Source organism: Crinia signifera, chromosome 8, assembly GCF_055691185.1.
Source record: "Crinia signifera chromosome 8, ASM5569118v1, whole genome shotgun sequence".
Taxonomy (NCBI): Eukaryota; Metazoa; Chordata; class Amphibia; order Anura; family Myobatrachidae; genus Crinia; species Crinia signifera.
The window spans coordinates 95,438,211-95,460,298 of record NC_139224.1 but is presented as its reverse complement, the minus strand read 5'-3'; the positions used below and the strand labels follow the sequence as shown (position 1 = coordinate 95,460,298).

Genomic DNA, 22,088 nt, shown 5'->3' with positions numbered 1-22,088 from the left:
ACTTATATATAAACCTGAAATAGCGACTCAGAGACTTGGGTTTGGCAGAAATTGTTAGCTGAATTTATTTAACGCACTTTAAGCTAATTGATTGTATTATAGCTTAAGGTGGCCATACACACGCAGATTTATCTGCAGATCTGTCTGGTTGGAACAAAAACATGGTTATGGATGAAAGCAAATGACAGTTGTCCATTTGCTTGGAAATGCTGGAAAACTGACAAACTGTCACTCATCCACAACCCTGTTTTTATTCCAACCAGCCAGATCTGAAGATAAATCTTACTAGTGTATGGGCACCTTAAGTGAATGGTGGCCCAGAAAGAACGGCTAGTGATCTAAGCTCCACCCCACGACTGACGTGGTAACGACATTTTTCCTACACAACAAGCAGTATGGCTCCACCTACTCGATTGGCTGTCCACCTGACCGGGTGGTGTCGCTGTCCCCGAGCGGGTGATCCAGCGCAGGCCGATAGTCAATGAAAGGTGAGCGCACCGAAAACAACCGATGCGATGCCTAAGCATCGCCTACTGAAGACCTAAATCAATTATTTTCTGCCGTTCTTTCCCGCCAAGAGCGGGGTTGCTGGTCCCAGGAACCCACGCCCCACCGGACCTCCCCTGCTTTCCTATTGGCTCCGAGTCACATGCTCCATTGTGTACACATAGCCTTGGATGTTTAATTCACTCCTTTCCTATGGCAGTCATTACGTTGTTCTTCTAAACATTTGTCATAGAGCATATCTTTCACCACATAGAAGCTTCCTAATGGGACATACAAACTCCAATGCATGTTACGGATGTGGTGGTTTAGATGCAGATCTCTATAATTGATTCTGGGCTTGCCCAATGGTTAGTGAGGGAGCATTTTTTTAATTATTATTTTCTTGATTTTCTATTGCTGGTTTCCATATGTTGACTTTATTCTATACCTTAATGGAAATGTACGCTAACATAATGCACCCTGCTATACCAATTGTATATCTCGACAAAGGCTGAACTATACATCTCCTTTATGTTATCGCATAGATTACCACAGTTAATAGAGACAGAAAATATTGATGTACACTACATACGTACGTATGTACGTATTTGTACAATATGTTATTTTCTTCTTTACAGAGAGAGAGAGAGAGAGAGAACCAATCGATCCGGCACTCCTTACTAACCAAGTCCAGCTGCCCGGGTGCCCTTGTAAAGTAATGAATAGGTATAGTAGGGTGAGGGTGTACTCATACACACGGCACTCCTGGGTCAAACAGTGATCATTTTAATGGCAGTGTTTCGGAGCACGTAGCTCCGTCGTCAGGCAACAGGTTCACTTGTTGCCTGATGACAGAGCTACTTGCTCCGAAACGTTTGAAGACCCAGGAGTGACGTGTGGATGAGTACACCCTCACCCTACTAAGTAAGGAGTGCCGGATCGATTGGTTCTCTCTCTCTCTCTCTCTCTCTCTCTCTCTCTCTCTCTCTCTCTCTCTCTCTTTCTCTCTCTATCTATATATCTATATATATATATATATATATATATGAAAAAGATTAAGACTGTATGCACTATTCTTTAAATGCAGAACCTCCAATTTCTCTCTCTCTCTCTTTCTCTCTCTATCTATATATCTATATATATATATATATATATATATATATATATATATATATATATATATATATATATATATATATATAGATATATATATATGAAAAAGATTAAGACTGTATGCACTATTCTTTAAATGCAGAACCTCCAATTTCCCTCCTGTTAGTGAGGGACAACAGATAGAGACACAACAAGACAGTTATTGGAGTGCGCAAACCAAATCCATACAGTACCACCCAAAACAATAATAAAAATAATCAGAAATTCACTCTGACAATGATCTTCATACAGATGTAGCGCCTCTTGTCCTTGCCTGGCGCCCGCCAGAACATCCCCTCTGGTGAGCGTCGGCAGACAGTGACTCCATTAAACTGGGCACGTGTGTCCCAGTCTCTCGGCAGCTGGCCAGCGGGTCCCTGCCCGTATTTGCTTCAGTTAGATGGGCAGGGTTAGGGGGGGTTGGGGTGGCGTTGGGGACCGGCTTTGTCGACGGGGGAGGTGACGGATGGCAGCAGCGAGATCCGCCGCCACAGGGCGCACAATAATCTAGCAATAGTTTTGCCAGCCCCTGCAATTATGAAGCCTTTTCCATCTGTATATCCATCCTTGCAAGTTTTCGCAATAAGATGCACAATCTGTTAAGATAAATATTCTTTTTTTATTCAAAGAGATTCCCGACGCGTTTCATCAGTACGAGTTCATCAGTGGTAAAACCAATCTGGGATATATATATATATATATATATATATATATATATATATATATATATATATAATCCAATCATCATAACATGCTCTTAACGATGTGTGTGATTTCAAAAGAGTCGAAAAAGTCAATATAAAATAATGGGTAGGCCCAATATATATATTTTTTTTATAGTGCTCTCTCAGATGATGAGAACAACATCCCAAATTGATCGGAATTCTGTGAAAATAGCAGCCTTCTCATCCACTGGCAAAGAGTCTTTGCCAGTGGATGAGAAGGCTGCTATTTTCACAGTATTCCGAATATAGATGTCCTTAGTCTCACTGTTATTAAACTAGATAAAAGTAAACTTTTTTTACATAAATTTAAAGTTTTGGTGTTAGTGAATATGAGATCTTTGGAAATAAATGTAAAGTCTCAAGGCCCCCATACATTATTTTGCCCGATTCCGATGGATAGGGTCGAGAAATCAACCCAAATCAGATGTGTTTGACACATCATCCCATCTGGTCGGACCCTACAGATTGAACCTGCTGCCGGTTCAGTCTATCGGCTTGGACCCATCAGTGGCACATCGCGGGTGCCTTTTAGCACTCGTGATATATCCGGTCTGATTCTGGGGTGTGTGCCAGCGTTACCGCACTGCTGGCACACACACCTGACATGCTTCACTTTTTGATAATAAGCATGTCAGTTGCAGACATTCCAATTATATCATTGCACTAGGAAGATATCTCCACCATTTTACAAGTTATCCAGAGTGCCAGACTTACAGAAACTTATATATATATATATATATATATATATATATATATATATATATATATATATATATATACAGTAGCTCCCGTAAGGGAAACAGCACTCACCAGACTTCATGCAATGAAGGTATAAAGGAACAGGGTGTCCCAGGTTTAATAGTTCTTACTTGGAGCCTGCCGACGTTTCGGTCCAACACGGACCATTATCAAGGCAGAGAGTATCCAAACGTGTCAACAGCAGCAGCAATACAGCAGCAAAAGGGGTTACCCCCGGGACCCCCCCTCCCGTGATTCACGGCACCCCCCCCCCGTGACCCCCCATCCGGCAATTCGCGGCAAACCCCCCCCCCCCCCCGGGACCCCCCCGGGCGTGACCCCCCCTCCAACGATTCGCGGCTACCCCTGCGACCCCCCCTCTCACAATTCGCGGCACCCCCCCGCGACACCCCCCCTCCCGCGATTCACAGCAACCCCCCCGTGACCCCCCTCCAGCGATTCGCTGCATCCCCCTGCGCACCCCCCGTAACCCCCCTCCCACAATCTGCGGCACCCACCCGCGACCCCCCTCCCGCTATTCGCGGACACCCCCCCCCCCCCAGGATTAAATGGCACATGCAAAACCCCAGGATTAAATGGCACATGCAAAACACTGATATGGCTATGGTCGACAATGAAAAAGGTTGACATGAGTTTTTGAAGATTTATTTTTCATTTTTTGAATGTTTTCATATTCATTCTCATGTGTCAACATGGACACCAATGAAGTGCCACACTTATGTCAACATTTACATGTGTTGACCTTTCTGTGTTGATTTTTTTCTTGTGGTGATTTGCGGCTACCCCCCCCCCCCCCCACGACCCCCCTTCCTGCGATTCGCGGCACCCCCCACACCCTGTGACCCCCCTCCCGCGCTTCACGGCACCCCCACGACCCCCCCTCCCACGATTTGCGCCAACACTCGCCCCCGCGACCCCCCTCCCGCGATTCGCTGCAACCCCCCGCGCGATTCGAGGCACCCACCCCCCGCAACCCCCCTCCTCACGCGATTCGTTGCAAACCCCCACCCCCCCCCACATGATTCGCGGCACCCACCCCCGCCTCCTGCAATTCGTGGACACCCCCCACCACCCCCCCCGCGATTCACGGTAACTGCGAGCCCCGCCCCGCGTGATTCACGCCCCCCTCACGCGCTTTGCAGACCCCCGCCCCGTCCCGCAATTCGCGGACACCTGCGCCCCCTCCCGCAATTCTGCCCCCCTCCTGTGGCGTAACTTGTGTAAGGCAGCCCCCGCTGCCGCTTGGGGGAGCGAGCGGCAGCGGGGTCTGTGTGGGCGCCGGGTGCCGGCACCCGCTGGCGGGCGGCTGCAGCAGGGAGGCAGTGTGGTTCTGAACTCCCGGGTCCCTGCTGCCGTGATTGAAAATTACTGCCTCTTCAACCCAGCACCTCCATGCTCTGCCGATCCCTGCTGCTACTTGCTGCACTGCGACTGTCACACTGACAGTGCAGCGCAAGAGACAGCTTGAAGAGCGGCAGGGCCGGCACTACCCAAACAGCAGAGCCTGCAGTGCAGGGAGGCACTCTCCCTGCTCTGCGACTCTGTCTAGGATGTGTGCTGCTGCTGGCTACCGCTGCACCTGTCAGTGTAGTACTTACAGGCAGTGGCTCCGACAGCAGCAGAGGGGAGAGGGAGGACTCACATGGGAGAGATCATCATCAGCAGGGGAAGAATTGCATGACATCTCCTTCACTGCGGTGCCCAGCACCTCCCCCCTGATTTCAGCATCAACAGGGTCAGGAGAGCATGTGCCGAGCTGTAATTAGAGGAGCTCGGCACATGCTGATAAGAAGAGCCCCTGATTGGAGGAGCTGGTTACATGTTCCTCTGACCCCTGCAACACTGAGGATCCCACGGAATGGCCCCATCTGTGAGTAATAGTATGAATCCAACACCCTTCCTCCTCTGTCTCTGTGGTGGCTGTGCAGCATCTCTCTCTCTCCATGTTTTATATCTCTTCTTTACATTCTGTGCACAATTTATACCACCTTCCTCTACCCAGAATATCCCTGCCCAGCCTCTGCCCCCCTCACTACCCATCATATTCCCCTCTCTCTGTCCAGCATCTGTTCCTCCTCTTTTTACCCACCATCTGCCCCTCTCTTTCCCCAGCATTTGCCTCCCTTCTGCCCAGCATCTGCCCCCTCTCTTTACCCAGCATCTCTCCCCCCTCTCTTTACCCAGCACCTGCCCCCCTTCTGCCCAGCATTTGTTCCTCTGTCTCTCTGCACAACATGTGTCCTGCCTGGCTCTCTGCCCAGCATCTGTACCCTCCTCTCTTTTGCCCAGCATCTGTCCTCCTTCTTTCTGCTCAGAATTTGTCCACCCTCTCTATCTTTGTGCTCAGACTCTGCCACCCCTCTCTATCTGTCCAGCATCTGACCCCCCCATCTCTGCCCAGTATCTGTAACCTCCCCTATCCCCTAATGTATAAGGGGGTGGGGCGCCAGAAGCTATTTTGGCAGGGGGGAGCAAAATTTGTAGCTACGCCACTGCCTCCCTCCTTTGATTCATGGCAGCCCCGCGCCCCTCCCGCAATTCACGGCACCCCTGCTCCCCTCTTTAGTCACCGTATGCCCACACACCCCTATCACTACCCAGCTTCCTGCTCTCCTGAACCGTAACTTCCACCACTGGGGAGTCGCTGACGCTGTGTTGCCCACATACCCCTATAATGTCTCATAGCCCAGCCTCCTGCTCTCATGACCCTAACTCCGACCCAGTAGGAGGAGACACTGACTCAGGGCCACCGTCCTGTACTCCTGTTCTGCCACGCTGGACCCTCACCCACTGGCAGAAGCTACACATTGTCTCCCACCCTCCTCTTAAGTCCCCCTTATGCCCACACACCCCTATCACTACCCAGCCTCCTGTTTTCCTGTGTCGTGACCTCTGCCAGTGGGGAGCCGCTGACTAAAAAACACCCTACTATACTATTGCACACACACACCTAAACAACACGCACACACAGCCCCCCCACACCCACAAATGTCACTGTACCATCCACACTATCAATGTACATCTTACTCTGTAACCGCTTTTTAATTAAACAAAACAATGCACACCCCCTTCCAAATCATACAGTGTGCTCTCTATTTAAAACATTTCACCTATAACTCAAGTTGCAATACAGGCATCTTTCATACAATTCTAACCATATTTCTCACAATACAAACGTTCACAAATTAAGGGGGCGCAGCCCCTTACGACGGTGTGATGAGTGCCCGTAGGGCGCGATGAATCACCTAGTATATATATATATATATATATATATATATGTGTCTTTTGTTAAGCTGCCCCAACAATATGCCACCCTGTAGTACACCCTACCTGCCCCCACAATATGCCACTCTGTAGTACACCCTACCTGCCCCCACAATATGCCACTCTGTAGTACACCCTACCTGCCCCCACAATATGCCACTCTGTAGTACACCCTACCTGCCCCCACAATATGCCACTCTGTAGTACACCCTACCTGCCCCCACAATATGCCACTCTGTAGTACACCCTACCTGCCCCCACAATATGCCACTCTGTAGTACACCCTACCTGCCGAATTCTCTTGGTCGGCTCCTACCCTCCAGTTTGTGGACACAGCCATCCAGTTACACAGAGACAGTTAAACACTGTCCCCCTTGTGCCTGTAGCACTGCACTCCCTGCTGTGTCTCAGGGGCAAACGCAGGATTTTTAGAGGGGGTTTCCAAAATTGTCCCTCCCTTCTCCACCCCCCCCCTCTCCGCATAGGCAGACATGTTAGACATATTCAGAATCTGAATATGTCTGATATTCTGCCTATAAATGAGGGTGTGTGGGTGTGTGTGTGTGTCATACTTGCCTACCTGACCCTCTCCATGCGGGAGAAAATGCTCTGTTCCTGGACTTCCCTGGTAATATATGATTGCCATCACCTGTGGTGAAACACCTTTCTTATCAATTACCTAGCTCCCACAGGTGATGGCAATCATACATTACCAGGGAAGTCCAGGAACAGAGCATTTTCTCCCGCATGGAGAGGGTCAGGTAGGCAAGTATGGGTGTGTGTGTGTGTGTGTGTGTGTGAATATGTGACATGTCTGGGGCTGAGCTGAAGGGGGGTCTGAGTCACCCCCCTCCAGCACAGCCCCCCTTCATAGGTAGACATGTCACATGTACATGTAAGTGAACCCAACCCCAGGTACCCCCCACACAGTTGTCACATTGAGTCTGCCCTAGTAACGCAGGCATAAGTCACTCACAAATAGAACAACCCCCCCTTTCCCTGAATATCATGCCAGGAACACAGTGAACACATATCTGCTGTTCCCTCAGCCCCCACCCACTCACTTTACAAAGGCTGGCCACGGCACTGACTGCTCCTCGGTCTCTCTCTCCCCTCTCAGGCTGTAATGGGTCCCATATATCAGCAATCACAATTTATGGATTTCCAGATACAGGGATTTTTTGGCCAGATAAATGGATTTTACAATCTATCTGACTGCCCACGCATTACAGATTTATTTCAGTGATCGGCAGATTTTTCCATCTAAAGATTGCATCTTCATATCTGGAAATTGCCCAATCGATTGCTGTTCACAATGTAAATAGATGAAGAAGACGAATTGGGAATGCCCACACATATAAAAAAGATCTGCAGATAATACCAGATTATTAAACATGTTTAAAAACCTGATTAAGCAATCGATTGGCGATTTTGATTGGGATTGCCAAAAGGGGAGCCCACACATCTAAAGTTAATTGTGGCAATCATCTCCATATCTGAAAATTGTCACAATTAATTGCTGATGTATGGGGCCCTTAAGTTTCACTTTCAATATCAGCCTGAGAGGTGCTCCCCCTGCCTGCCAGCGGCTGTATCTACAGCTCACATCAGCCGCAGCAGCAAGGAGGAGAGAGACAGGACACGGAGCTGTACAGCGCGCCTTGAACTTTCTGGCACCTGGAGCATAAGCTCCACTGGAACCACCCTCCCAGAGCCGGCCCTAGGCATAGGCAAACTAGGCAAATGCCTAGGGCATTTGGAATGCCTAGGGGGCACCAGCAGCTTCTGCTGATTAAAATGATATGCAGCATGCCTATATTCTGTGTGTGAGTGAGGCTGTATCTGCATATGAAATAGTGTATTCATGGAAATCACTGTAACATAGCATTCCGTATGCAGGTACAGCCACAGTCGCACACAGAATATAGGCATGCCACATATCATTTGTCCTGGTCACATAACAATGCAAATAAGATGAATTTTCAGCAAAAAAGGTACCCAACGTTAGCAGAACTGGCCAGGAGCTGCATGGCCTATTGAGGCAAGATGTATAAGGAAACATCTGTATCCAAGCAGAGGCAGAGGTCACAGTGTTAGCGGCTGTGCGAGTGTTGTCTGCGGGTGGGTTGGTTGTGCAATAGTGTTTGGCATATGTGTAAGTGGCATTATGTGTGTCATGTATAAATGCATTAATAATGTGGGACATATGTGTAAAAGGCATTATGTGTGTCATGTGTATATGGGTATTAATAACGTGCAACATATGTGTAAGGGACATTATGTGTGTCATGTATATAAGAGTAATAATAATGTGCAACATATGTGTAAGGGGCATTATGTGTGTCATTATGTGTATGAAGGGCATTAATAAAGGTTGGCATATGTGTAAGGGGCATTATGTTTATAAGGACATTAATAATGTGTATCATGTTTAGGGGCATTTCTGTGTGGTATTATCAGGGGTGCCGAGAGAAAGGGGTAGGGGGTACAAATTACCTAGGCCAAAGTCTGATGGGAGGGCCCAATGGGGGCCCTGGGCCCCATTCCCTTAAGTGACAGCAGCAGCTGCAGCTCTTCTCCTCTGCCCAGCACACACTGCTTTGTGCTGCAGTGTGGCCATTGAGGTGCTTAAAATACAATATCTTCTCAGGATTTTTTTCTAAGGGTATAATAATGTGAATAATGTAATAACAAGTAATGTATATAAGGTAAAGTGGTACTACTGTGTGATGTAACGTGACCAAGGGACACCATCGCATGATATAATGTGAATAAAGTTGCACTACTGTGTGGCATAATTTGAATGGGGGGTAATATTGTATGGCCATGCCCCTTCCCAGCAAGAACACACCCCTGTTTGGGCTGCGCACCGAATGTGTGCACTGTTTCTATATAAAATATTGCGGGTAGGAGCACCAAAATGATGACTGCTATGATGAGGGTTGATGGTGCTGGGAAAGGGGAGCAGGGTCAGAGGCAGAACTAGTTGCGGTGCTAAGGGGCACCAGCCAAAATCTTGTCTAGGGTGTCATTTAGGCTAGGGCCGGCTCTGCACCCTCCCTACGCCCCTGGGCTGCCGATCATAAAAATGTGGACAAACTGAAGCAAATCTTGCCCCTCACTACATAATTAAACCTAAAGAGGACATAAGCAGAATTCATTTCATTATTATTTTATTTATCAATAACAATTTGGCCTGGGGGGATGCCAATGTACAATATTCTGATACTATAGGGCACCATAAATCAAAAAAAAATTGCAGTAGTCTATTTCAGAACATGTAACCCTTTTCTACTCTATAGACATCCACTTAATAAATACATAAATATTAGCGATTCACTATGAGCATTACACAATTATGGAAGTAGCAAATGATAAATGTTATACAGTAACACAATGACCCTTCTGCTGTTATACAGAAAGTCTGCATGACTCAGTAACTGGCTTACCTGTCTCCAGGGCCGGTGCTGCACTACAGCATAGAACACATGTAAGAACAATGAATCCTAATAGAGACATCCTGCAATACCATTCACAGAACATTGGCTTCTCACACTTGTTGCTGCTTCTGCTTCAGAACCAAAGTGACCACAACAACAGGAACAGTGCGTATATACCTATGACTACAGAGGCCTGAATCTTCTTTTACATACAATCATCCCCCACTTTATGTTGTTTGAAAAGGAAAGTAAACGAGGGGTTGCCTAATTAATATTGGTTTTGTGATAATCGGATCAGTCTGTTTATCTTTGTTTGAGCAAATATTGGGGAAATGCAACAGAAATCACCACAACACAAACACACGATGGAACCTTTGTTTTTACATATAAACAAAACCAAGGCTGTGCATATTTACTGTGCTTATCAAGTATTTACTAAAGTAGAAATCTATTAATACAGAATTGTATCTGTTTTGTACAGGGGAATGTTTGATACTTGGGGGTATCTAATTACAGTAAATGTGCTAATTTTTCACAAGATAATAACATGCTCAATGTCTATTTATCTGCCAACAAATGTCCAGTTTTCAGGAGATACAGATGGAGCCAGCCGCCATCCCACGCCAGCCGTCATCTTTTATGCGAAAGGGGACACGCGCGCACGAGATGCGCGCACGTCCCCTTCCGATGGCGCTTCCCCCAGGTTCCCGTTAGCTTGCTGGTGGTCACCCGGGGTCCCCACCGCCTCCCCGCACACCCCACCCCCCCCCCTAACCCAGTCCATCTCCCTGATGCGGAGACGGACAGGGTTCCCGTCGCCCCACCGCCCGGAAACTGAGACGCGTGTGCGCGTGAGACGCTCGCGTGTCTCAGTCAGATGGAGCGCCTCGCCGCTGGTGGATCGCCAGCGGAGACAATCTGGCGATTCGCCAGCAAGAGGGAGGCTGGCTCCATCTGTACATTACACAGGTGTGATCCTGGATAAGTATCAGGGTCCATGTGTTTTTGTAGATTATGTGGATTATGCAAAGCATAATCCCCAATAAATTCTGGCATTGGGGGCTACCTGGCTAGATTCAGGGTATCTATTATACCCTCTTCATCTATGTTCATCACCTGGGGCAGCGGCCTTTGTAAACTCTTTTGCAAGGCCGCTGCTTCTCAGGGCTTCAGCCTCTTCATCTGTGTTCTTCACCTGGGGCAGCAGCCTTTTAAGCTCTTTTGCAAGGCTCCTGCTTCCCAGGGCTTCTGCCTCTTCATCTGTGTTCTTCACCTGGGGGCTGCCACCTCCCAGGGCTTGTTCTTCTGGAGCTCTTCTCTGCTTCTCCTCCACCGTCGGACTGGCTGCTCCCTGTCTGGAGCTGGCTACTAGCAGCACACAGACCCCCACCCACCCTCACCCTCAATAAACTCACCCTGGTGGTGGTGTCAGCGGGGGTCATGGTGGTGATCCAGATCCCCTCATCCATTGGAGCGGCGGCAATGGCAATGGAGCAGAGAGAAAAAAATTCAAAATGGCCACGACCAGCCAATCACAGCTTGCTGTGTTATTGCCCTGCCCCCTAGAGCTGGCTATATTAGCCAGTCTGGGGTGGGGCAATGACACAGCAAGCTGTGATTGGCTGGCCGTGGACATTTTGAATTTTTTCTCTCTGCTCCATTGCCATTGCCGCCGCTCCAATGGTTGAGGGGGATCCGGATTACCACCATGACCCCCGCTCTGACACCACCACCAGGGTGAGTTTATTGAGAGTGAGGGTGGGTGGGGGTCTGTGTGCCGCTAGTGGGGGGGGGGGGGGGTAGGGTTGAGCTCTGCAAGGGGCGCGGTGGGGTGGGCGGGTGCTGCGAGTGGGGGAGGGGGCAGGTGCCACGAGTGGGGGAGGGGTGGCGGGTGCCGCAAGTGGAGGAGTACATATACTGTACAGTAAATATTGTGGGAGCAGCAAGGTAACCCATCAGCATGGCCAGGCTTTTGTGGGTGCACTTAGACCGATGTGCAGCACAAAGTACCCTTGTCACAGTGACCGTATTTAGCCCAGATGTGCGCTGTGAGTTTAGGGCATAGGTGATGCTGAAACAAGTGGTCACTCTTGAGAGAGAGAGAGAGAGAGAGAGAGAGAGAGAGAGAGAGATAATAGATAGATAGATAAAAATAGTTAAGAGAAACTGTATTTGCTGACGTCATATAAGTAACTGTAAGTTGATGAATAATTAGAGTGTCTGGGAAAGCTAGGAGAGACATGGCGTGAGAGAGAGATGGTGGCGAGGGAGTGGGATTGAGAGGGAGAGAAAGAGGTAGGCGAGAGAGGGAAATGAACATACAGACTTTACGAATACCAGTGTGCTACTGATGTACCTATGCTGACCCCGTCCCACAGCATTGGCAGAACTGACGTTGTGTGATGTATTTTTGAGCGAAAAGCTCAGAACACATACAACATTGTACTTCTATACCATTTATACCAAGGTGTTCCAGCGGCATTTTACCATTACAGAGTTGCATGATTGCCTTTTGATATGATGGTATAAAATAATGGGCCATGCTGTGCGAGATGCCGCATAACTCTCAGTCCCTCCCCGAGAGCCAGCGCTACACAACAGGTTACTGCACATGCAGGAGCACACTGTCAGACAATGAGAATTAGGGGAGCATTTCTGCCTTTACTGCTGTATTTAATTTCACAATTAATTATCTCAGTACAGAGCGCAGATCCCACCACACCTCATAAAGAACATTTATAGAACACGGGCGATACTGCAAAGCAAATGTTAGCTGGAGCCAGGTGCAGATTGGGGAGCTCTGAAAAGCACTGAGCAGACCAATGGGGACAGAAGGAAACATGGGCTCTTTAGAGGATCGTGGAGCCTGAGACTGCAGAGCAATGTGAGGAGGGGGCCTGAGTTCTGTACAATAGTGGGAGGTAGGCATCGGCTCTGCAGCGGTTTTCGGAGCCTTAAAGTGCAGAGCAATGCGAGCAGGGCCGGCGCCACCACTAGGCAAATCTAGGCTTTTGCCTAGGGCGCCGGCCACTGGAGGGCGGCATTTTGTGCCGCCCGGTTACCTGTCCTACGGCGCTGTGTATTTAAATATGGCGGCGGAGGCAGCGGGGGTCCCTGCAGTCCATTAGAAATCACGAGCGCTATCCGCCGGGCTATGCGGAAGCGCTTCTAGTGTGAAAACTCTGGCAGCACGGCGCAGGCTGATCTCAGCCAATCAGCGTGCTGCCAGTGTTTTCACACTAGAAGCGCTTCCGCATAGCCCGGCGGATAGCGCTCGTTATTTCTAATGGACTGCAGGGACCCCCGCTGCCTCCGCCGCCAGATTTAAATACACAGCGCCGCAGGACAGGTACACACACCACCCCCCCTCCCCCCGCCGCAGGACAGGTACACACACCACCCCCCCCCCCCCCACCGGCCCTGAATGCGAGTCGGGGACATAAGTTCTGTAGAGCAAGAGGGAATTTAGAACAGGGCTCTGCAGTGTGTTGCTGAGCCTAATGCTGCTTTCCCACTGCCTACACGGATAAAGACCCATTTTTTTTTAAACATTTCTTTAAATGGGTAAGAGCCATAAAGACCCTTTCCCACTGCAGCTTTTAAACGGTAAATTACAGTTTAAAAGCCGTTTTTGTCACATTCCCACTTACCCGTTTAAAGACCCGTTTAAAATAGTAAAGATGGAGGGGGGGGGGGGTTTAAAAAAAGAACGACGTGGGGTCCCCACCCACTGCTGTAACCAGCACCAGGCTGAAAGAGCCGGGCTGGTATTAAAAAAGCAGGAAACCCGACAAATAGGGCTTCGCTGATTTTGTTAAAACCAGCCCCAGGCTCTAGGGACCTACCGACGGGCTCAAGATAGGTAAGTATCAGTATGTATGGGCTTTGGATGTATTAAAGTTTTATTTTTATTGTGTGTCAGTGTGTTTATTTGACTATTTTTATTACTGTGGAACTACAAGTGCCAGCGGGCCCTTTAATGCCCCACATGCTGTGACTTGTGGTTCTCCAAGTTGCTGGGACTCATAGTTCCACAGTAAAAGACAATAGTTTTTATTCTATTTTTTTACACTTCAATCCGCCCGGTGACCCCGGCACAGGGTCACCGGGGACAGCACCAGGCTTCAGCCTGGTCAGGTAAGTCCTGGAGGGGGGGCTTAATTGGGGGGTCCCCACTCCCCCAGGGCCCCTGGCCAGGCTGACTGGTCAGTAGGGATGAATGTTTTGGCCGCAGGACCTTATCTAATAAGTGTCCCCCGACTGTGACATTACCCTGCTGGCTGGTTTGGCCTGGGGCTGGTTCTTAAAATATGGGGGACCCCTAGTAATTTTGTCCCCCGTATTTTGGGAACCAGCCCCGGACCTGGAGCCTGGGGCTGGTTTTAAAAAAATCAGTGAAGCCCTATTTGTCGGGTTTCCTGATTTTTTAATACCAGCCCCAGCTCTTTCAGCCTGGTGCTGGTTACGGCAGTGGGGGGGGGGGGGGGGGGATGGGGGCACCCCATTTCGTTTTTTTTAGACATAAGCGCTACAGAGAAACCTGTTCTGAGGAGTAATACAGAATAGGAGACCTAAGCTCCGCAAAGGTCTGCAGAGCAACATTGCATGTGTTGTGCAGAGCCATGTTCTGATGAGTTTTGTGAATGAAGAGACATGCCGGGTGATCGCAGGGAGGGAATCTGGCTGCCAGGTGATGATAACGGGGCCGGCTGCTGGATGATAGTGGCAGTAGGGATGCTGTGCAGGCTGCTGGGGTGCCGGTGTGGGGGATGATGTGCCTCGGATGATATGATATAGTGATGGGTGCCGGCGGGGGCTCCCACTGATGACTGGGTGAGTGATGGGGACAGGTACGGGTGATTGCGGGCAGGGTGCTGGTTATACATCCCGCTCACCGCCGCTGCTGACAGGGAAGGAGTAGGTTGGACACTGCTGGTCAGTATCTGCCTACTTATCGTTCGGTTGGGGGAAAGATCCCGGTTGGCCCGGGGGCGGGGTGGGGGAGGCAGTGATCTTGGGTGTGCTTGGGGTGGGAGTGAAGAGAGGAGTGATCTCGGGTGGACTGGGGGGAGTGTCTCCAGCAGACAGGGAGATGTGTGTGCGCCAGAAGTAGTTAAGTAGCTATGCCAGTGGCTGCCGCCCATTATAGGTGCCGCACCTAGGCCCGTACACTTCCCCAAAAAAAGCACTTTCATATTTGAATTTCCCGGCAGTGCTGGCAGTGATGTGAATAAATTAGCACGGACCTTACTAAACTCTGCCATTAGAACAGTGTCAGTGCAAATAATCACACAGCGCCCCCCACCCCTCCATCCCCACCCCCATGTATAACATAAACACCACTAATTACACTTACACAAAAGAATTTCAGTTTGCGAGCAAGATTCGGCCATCTTGGTACACCCAAGTGAAGCCTCTCTGTGTACACCCCCTGCTGGTGGGTTCTGCAGCTGCGCAACAAGTTGAAATCCCCTATCTCTATAATGGGACATGTTTCACTAAATTTTTAAAAAAAAACTGTAACTGTCTGGTAAACCTTAACCCCCAAAGGCACTATACTGGGACAATATCTACCTAATAAAACAAACCCCAAGTCTCAATTCTTCCTCTACCCTGAGTTATGCCTTCCCAAAAAAAACCTCATAGACTAACATGGTTGTCATTTCTGAAGTGGCAGAAAAAAACTGACAGTTGGAAGTTTAGATCACTCCTAATTGCTCATTTTTTAAATATTTCGCCATGAAATATTAAACCAGTAGCACCGGTTGACGATTCTATGCGTACATGCCAAATTTCAGCTCAGTACGTCCAGTCACTTTTGAGGTGTAGTCCCTCAAATACCATGCCCCCATCCGGAAAGTTCCCTATGGGAAAAATCCGTTTGATGGATTCAGCCTTAATATAAGGGCACTACCGTGCCCTTATAATCACACTCCCTATTCCCATTGACCAGCTCTACTAGTATGGACCCTATACTGATATCAGACCATGCACTTATCACAATGACCCTTGGCCTTTCCCCTTCCCCCACTTCACCCAAAGAATGGAAATTCCCAGCTTATTTAGCTAAATCACATAAATTCCAATCCCATCTTAACTCTGTCTGGAACTCATATAAATCAGAAAATGTACCTCATTTAGAACAAAAAAAAGTATTCTGGATGGCCGCTAAAGCGGTGATCAGGGGAGAAATAATTTCCTATGTAGAAAATATGAACAAGAAACATGCTTCCACCTACTTAACACTGCAAGCTAAACTTACATCAATTTATCAGATTTACACAACATCCCCCCAACAGAGGCAAAACTGGCCTATCATACTGCCCGTTTAAATTATGAAGAATATTTACAGACCCAAGGAGACAAACACCTCTTCTCAGTAAATTATAAATTCCATAAATATGGAAACAAGACAGGAAAACTCCTCTCTAATTTGCTCAAAGGCACCCGCCAACCTTCTACTATACAGCCCTTAAAAAAAACATCAGTTGACCTCACCACAAACAACGCAGAAATTGCTGAGGTACTCCGATCATTTTACACAGATTTATATTCAGGCCCATTGCCCGTATATAAACCCCCCCCCCCCCCCCCAATACCCTCCCTATCCCCCCAGCTACTTTCTGGGAATCTTTAAACTTTCCACAACTATCACATTTCAACTCAGCAACCTTAAAAGTACTTCCTAAACCAGGAAGAGATCCTACCCTTCCAGGTTCATACCACCCTATATCCCTCCTTAACCTTGATTACAAATTATTCACTAAAATTATTATTGATAGAATGAAACTAATCCTCCCTTCCATTATCCATCTGGATCACACTGGATTTATAGCAGGTAGGCACTCCAAACTCAATGTACGCAAAACCCTCAGTGTGATCTCCAAATCCTCTGACCCAGACACTCCCAACGATCCCATGCTTCTTTCCCTTGACGTGGAGAAAGCCTTCAATTTTTTATTTTAAATTTCTTTAATTGATCTTGTTTATTAAAAAAAGACAAACATAGACAAGACATTAAACAGGTACTATTCCTCAATCAGTTACAGCTCATTATAATTCAGTACATACTACATACATTTACATACCTAACTCACATTTAAACAATAACAATATCAGGTCATTAATCTGTTACAGATCATTATTTTGCAATGCATAACCCACTCCTGTTCACTCTTATTGGTGCACTCAATTGTTTACCATTATTTACTTTCCATTTCTGTTTATTTTGTTGGGCATCAATCCATTCAGAATTTTGCTATTAAGGGGGGTATGCAATCGCCGTCGAGCATCTACCGTAGGGGAGATGCTCGACGGGCCCTATTCAATGCTGTCTTCCCCGACAGCATTGAACAGGGTTTCCCGGCAGAACGAGCCCGACTTTTCTAGCTGTTGCGCTCGTTCTGCCGAGAACAGCCGGGAAGTGACGAGCTGCCGGCTGCAGCTCGTCACTTCCCGGCCGCAACTCGCGGCCACGCCCCTTCTCCTCCCGCTGCAGGCGGGACATTGAATCCCGCCTGCATGTTCTCGGTCGAGCTGACCGAGAACGGGACTGGGTCACGGCGGGCGAGCAAGCTTGCCTGCCGTGACCTGATGATTGAATACCCCCCTAAATCTATTTCTAACTCCTCTGTGTCAGGATTTATTGTGATATCTTCAAGTGTGTTTATTTATTATTATTATTTTTTTTTTATCATAGTGTTTTATCATTTATGAACTCGTGTCTACTATTAAGTGATATCTTGGTGTTCGGGAAACATCATTTCCCTAGTTATACGTACAATTATACACCTTTACTGTATATATCATTTGTGTGTGTGTTTTGTTTTGTGAGTTTTTTAAATACTTTTGTGAACTAGTGTATTATTTTCCCATTTTCTTTTCCTATTTCTTTATGTCGAATGGTCTAATGCCCATCAATCACCCTCTCCTCTTCTTCTTTGCTTATTCTATGTAACCTAGAGTCGCACCATCTATCCCATTTATCGTGAAACTTAGCTGGCACGTTCCTTGTGTAATACATATGTTTCTCATGCTTACATCTCTCACTAGGGCTCTCCATTTATTTATATCTGGTTGATTCACCGCAAACCAAGTACGCGCTATTATTACTTTAGCCAGAGTGGTCAAGTGATGATATATTGATATAGCTGTATTACATCACTTCCCCCTAGCTCCAGCCCGAATAAGCATACCCTGTGGCCCAGTTGTGCAATATCAGGAACCGTAAGTCTGACATCGTTCCACACTTCCATCCAAAACATTTGTACCCGGGGGCATTCCCATATCGGGTGCAAAAACCCTGCTCCTTCCATCATACACTTTGGACATCTGGTGTTATCCCTTATGCCTGCCTTGTGCAATAACAACGGGGTACGGTATACCCTATGGAGAACATAGGAATGTATTTGCTGATATCTGATGCTAGATGTAGCATGTTTTATTGAGCCCAATATGCTTTTCCAGTTGTCCACTGATAGTTGACCAATGTCCATTTCCCATTTATATTTTAACCGGTCTAATAGCTCCGGGTATTGATTTGAGTTAATATTAGTGTATAATTTTGATACCTGTCCCCTCCTGTTCATAGTTTGTAACATTTTTTTAATGGGGGATATAGAGATCTCTAGAGTATATCCACCAAATTGTTTATATATAGCATGTCGGAGCTGGAGGTATCTGAAGAATTGGTTATTTGGTATATCAAACTCAATACTTAGTTGACTAAATGACTTAAATTGGCCACTATCATAGAGATGACCTATTTCCACTATGCCTTTTTTGCCAGATATTATCTACAGATAATTTTTCCAGCTCACTATGGGGTTTATTCTAGTTCATTCTTTCTCACAAAATCCTTCTTAGATGGACAAAACCATGTGCACTGCAGGGGGGCAGATGTAACATGTGCAGAGAGAATTAGATTTGGGTGAGTTATTTTGTTTCTGTGCAGGGAAAATACTGACTGCATGATTTTACACTTCAATATAGATCTCACTTTGAAGAAAAACCCCACCCAAATCTAATTCTCTCTGCACAAGTTACATCTGCCCCACCCGCAGTGCACATGGTTTTGTCCATCTAAGAAGGATTTTGTCAGAAAGAATGGACTAGAATAACCCCCTATATTTCCTATTAAACCATATAGGGCCTTGAGTTTCTATTCCTGTCCATTCCCAGATTCCATGCGCCTGTCTCTAGATTAATGCTAGTTGTCAAAATAGTGGGTGAATCCCACTCAAAGGATACCCAGATAGTAGAAAATGTACTGGAGATTTCCAGTGGCCAATCTGTCCTTCAAAAAGTGCTTCGGTCGTTTGATCTAGTTCATTATTAACCCACCCATATGCATGTGCCAATTGTGAGGCCATGTAGTAGTTCCTTAGATTCGGGAGGGCTAAGCCTCCCTTTTCCTTTGACTTATATAAGGTTTTAATTGCGACCCGGGCTTGTTTATCTTTCCAGATGAAAGAAAGTATGATTTTTTTCTATATATGTGAATACTGCATTGGGAACGTATACAGGAGAATTTTGCCAGACATATAAATATTTTGGTTGAACTGCCATCTTAAACATATTAATACGTCCTGTGACAGTAATTGGAAGTTTTTTCCATATATTTGTTTTTTCCTTCAACCAGGTTGTAATTGGTTCGACATATAGCTCAATAAACCTATGCATTTTTGGAGTTATCCAGATGCCTAGGTACTTAAACTTAAGAGTCCATTTTAACTGGTGCAAGTCGCGATGCTCCGCGGGTATCCTCCCCGATATTGGGAGCATACTCGACTTGTCCCAATTAATTCATAGTCCCGATACTTTCCCAAAGCCATTCACTAGATCTAACAAAGTTTGAAGAGACTTCCCTGGTTCTTGTAGGAAAATTAGCATGTCATCTGCGTAAGGAGCAATAACGTCTACTACTCTACCTATCCCAATTCCCTTAATATCTGGGTCTAAGCGTATTTTACTATGCCAATGGCTCAATTGCCATGGCAAACAGGGCGGGGGATAGTGGGCATCCCTGTCGTGTTCCTCTCTTTAGTTCAAGGGGTTCTGAGATATATCCATTTGCTGATATCCTCGCGTGTAGGGAGGTATATAGCATCCGGATCCACTTAATGAATCGTGGCCCAAATCCTAATTTTTGCAGCACTGCCCATAGATATTCCCAGTCTACAGTGTCAAAGGCCTTGGCCGCGTCCAAAGACACAACCAAGGCCTCCGACTCCCCTTTCTGGTCATCCTGCAAGTGGTAGAACAGTCGGAGCAGATATTGGGTTGTGGTTCTTCCTGGCAAAAATCCCGCCTGGTCCATATGCACTATTGACTCAATCACCCTATTCAATCTTATGGCTATTGTTTTGGCCAGTATCTTTACATCTGTATTCAGTAATGAAATGGGTCTGTAGGAATCTGGACAGAGGGGGTCTTTTTCCTTCTTCAATATCATAATGATCACTGCTTCCGACATCGTAGGAGGAAGAGAGCCCCATTCTATCAATGAATTAAATAAATATGTCAAATATGGTACAAAGAAATCAGCATATTTTTTATATATTTCTGTGGGAATTCCATCCCTCCCTGGTGCTTTTGCAGAGGGGAGGGAGGAAATGGCCACAGCTATCTCCTCCTTGGTGTAAGGAATTTCCAGTGTATTTGCGTCCTCTGCTGTCAAAGAGGGCATTGGAATATGCTTCAGGTATTTCTTAAGTTCCATTTGTGTACATTTCTCTCCAGGTCCGTATAGATCAGCATAATACTGGCGGAAAACCTCTACAATCTCTTTGCCTGTATAGCATATATTGCCCTGTTGATCTTTAATGCTGGAGATTACATTACAACCGTTTTCATTTTTAGCAAGAAAGGCCAGCTGACTCCCTCCTATTTCGGATTGAAAATACTGGCTATGCCCACTAAATTGTATCTTCCTTTTGGATTTATTGAACAAATATTTTACCCACTCCTCTCTTGCATCTATCATTCTTGTCTTAATACTTAATGACCCGGTATTTATATAGTCAACTTCTAACTGATGGAATTTAATTTCTAGCTCATTCTCCTTTCTTCTACTGTTTATTTTAACTTCTGATATTTTTTTTATACAGGATCCTCTTAGTACTGCTTTCAATGTATCATGACGTATCTCCAAACTATGATGCTTCTTATTTTCTTCCACATAGTTTTCCCATTTTAACTGCATTTCTTTATTTTTGTCTATTATCTCTAACCAGTATGGATTTAGTTTCCATGCTGTTTTACCTCGATCCTGATTTAGATCCATACTCAAGTATATGGGGGAGTGGTCCGATATTCCTTTGGACAGGTCTTCTACTCTAATTATAGCAGGGGCAAGGGAGGGAGATATGAGAAATAAATCTATTCTGGAAAAAGTGTTGTGTGTAGGAGAATAACATGAGAACTGAAGGGCTTCTGGATTGCTAACCCTCCAGATATCCATTAGACCCATCTCTTGTGTTAATTTGGGAGTTTCATTTGGCTTCTATTTGCTTTCCATCTATCAAGTTCGTTACTCATTATATTATTATAATCCCCCATACATCTTACTGGTATTGCAGGGGATCCTGCAGTGAATGTCATTATCTGCCACATTACCTCGTTATTATATGGAGGGGGGATATAAATCGCCAGTATCATTAAGTGTTTGTAATTTATGACTGCTTTTAAAAAAACAAATCTGCAATAGGGGTCAACAATACTTTTTTCTATTTGACATTTTATAGATTTCTTTATTAGCACCATAACCCCTCTGGCATTTTTAGTGAATGTAGAGTGGAACAATGAGCCCACCCATGGTTTCTTTAGTGACTAAAGGTGCCCACACACTAGAAAGATCTGTGATCGTAAGATGTGCGCATAAATTAGCCTTGAAATTGTTTTTCCGTCCTGGACAAAAGATTTCAGGCAAGCGCACATCTTTACCAAAGATTTTTCTTAAGATCCCGTGTGCGTTCCTATGGATCTTTTGTGCAGCACGTAAGATCAGAAGATTCAGCTAAAGATCCACAGGAGCGCGCATCGGACAAAAATCGGCCGATTTTCGACTGATTATCGGTAAACATCGGACGATATATCGGCCGATTTATCGGAAATCGGCCAATCGGGCCAAAAATCATTCTAGTGTGTGGGCACCTTAGTTTTATATCCACACAGGTGCGTTTCCAGGAGGCAAACTATGGCCCTTATTCTGATCTGTGCGGCCGGAGCCGCATACGTTGCTCCGGCCGCACAAACCAATCCC

The 22,088-nt window shown here is 46.5% G+C and overlaps 1 protein-coding gene across 5 annotated transcripts in view; it reads right to left on the bottom strand.

Annotated features, from left to right (window-relative positions):
• LOC146026277 (complement factor H-like) overlaps positions 1-10,001 on the bottom strand; it is a 960,333-nt gene extending 950,332 nt beyond the window's left edge. For 3 of the 5 annotated variants that reach the window (XR_014454407.1, XR_014454408.1, XM_083156809.1), the window contains exon 1: positions 9,836-9,992. Coding sequence is in view for 2 of the 5 variants with exons in the window: in XM_083156809.1 (XP_083012935.1) it covers positions 9,836-9,929 (94 nt within the window). In the remaining 3 variants the exon portion in view is untranslated. Of the gene's footprint in view, positions 1-9,835 lie in introns of all 5 variants that reach the window. The other 2 variants (XR_014454409.1, XM_083156811.1) reach the window with 2 other exon arrangements.
• Positions 10,002-22,088: the final 12,087 nt, after the last annotated feature.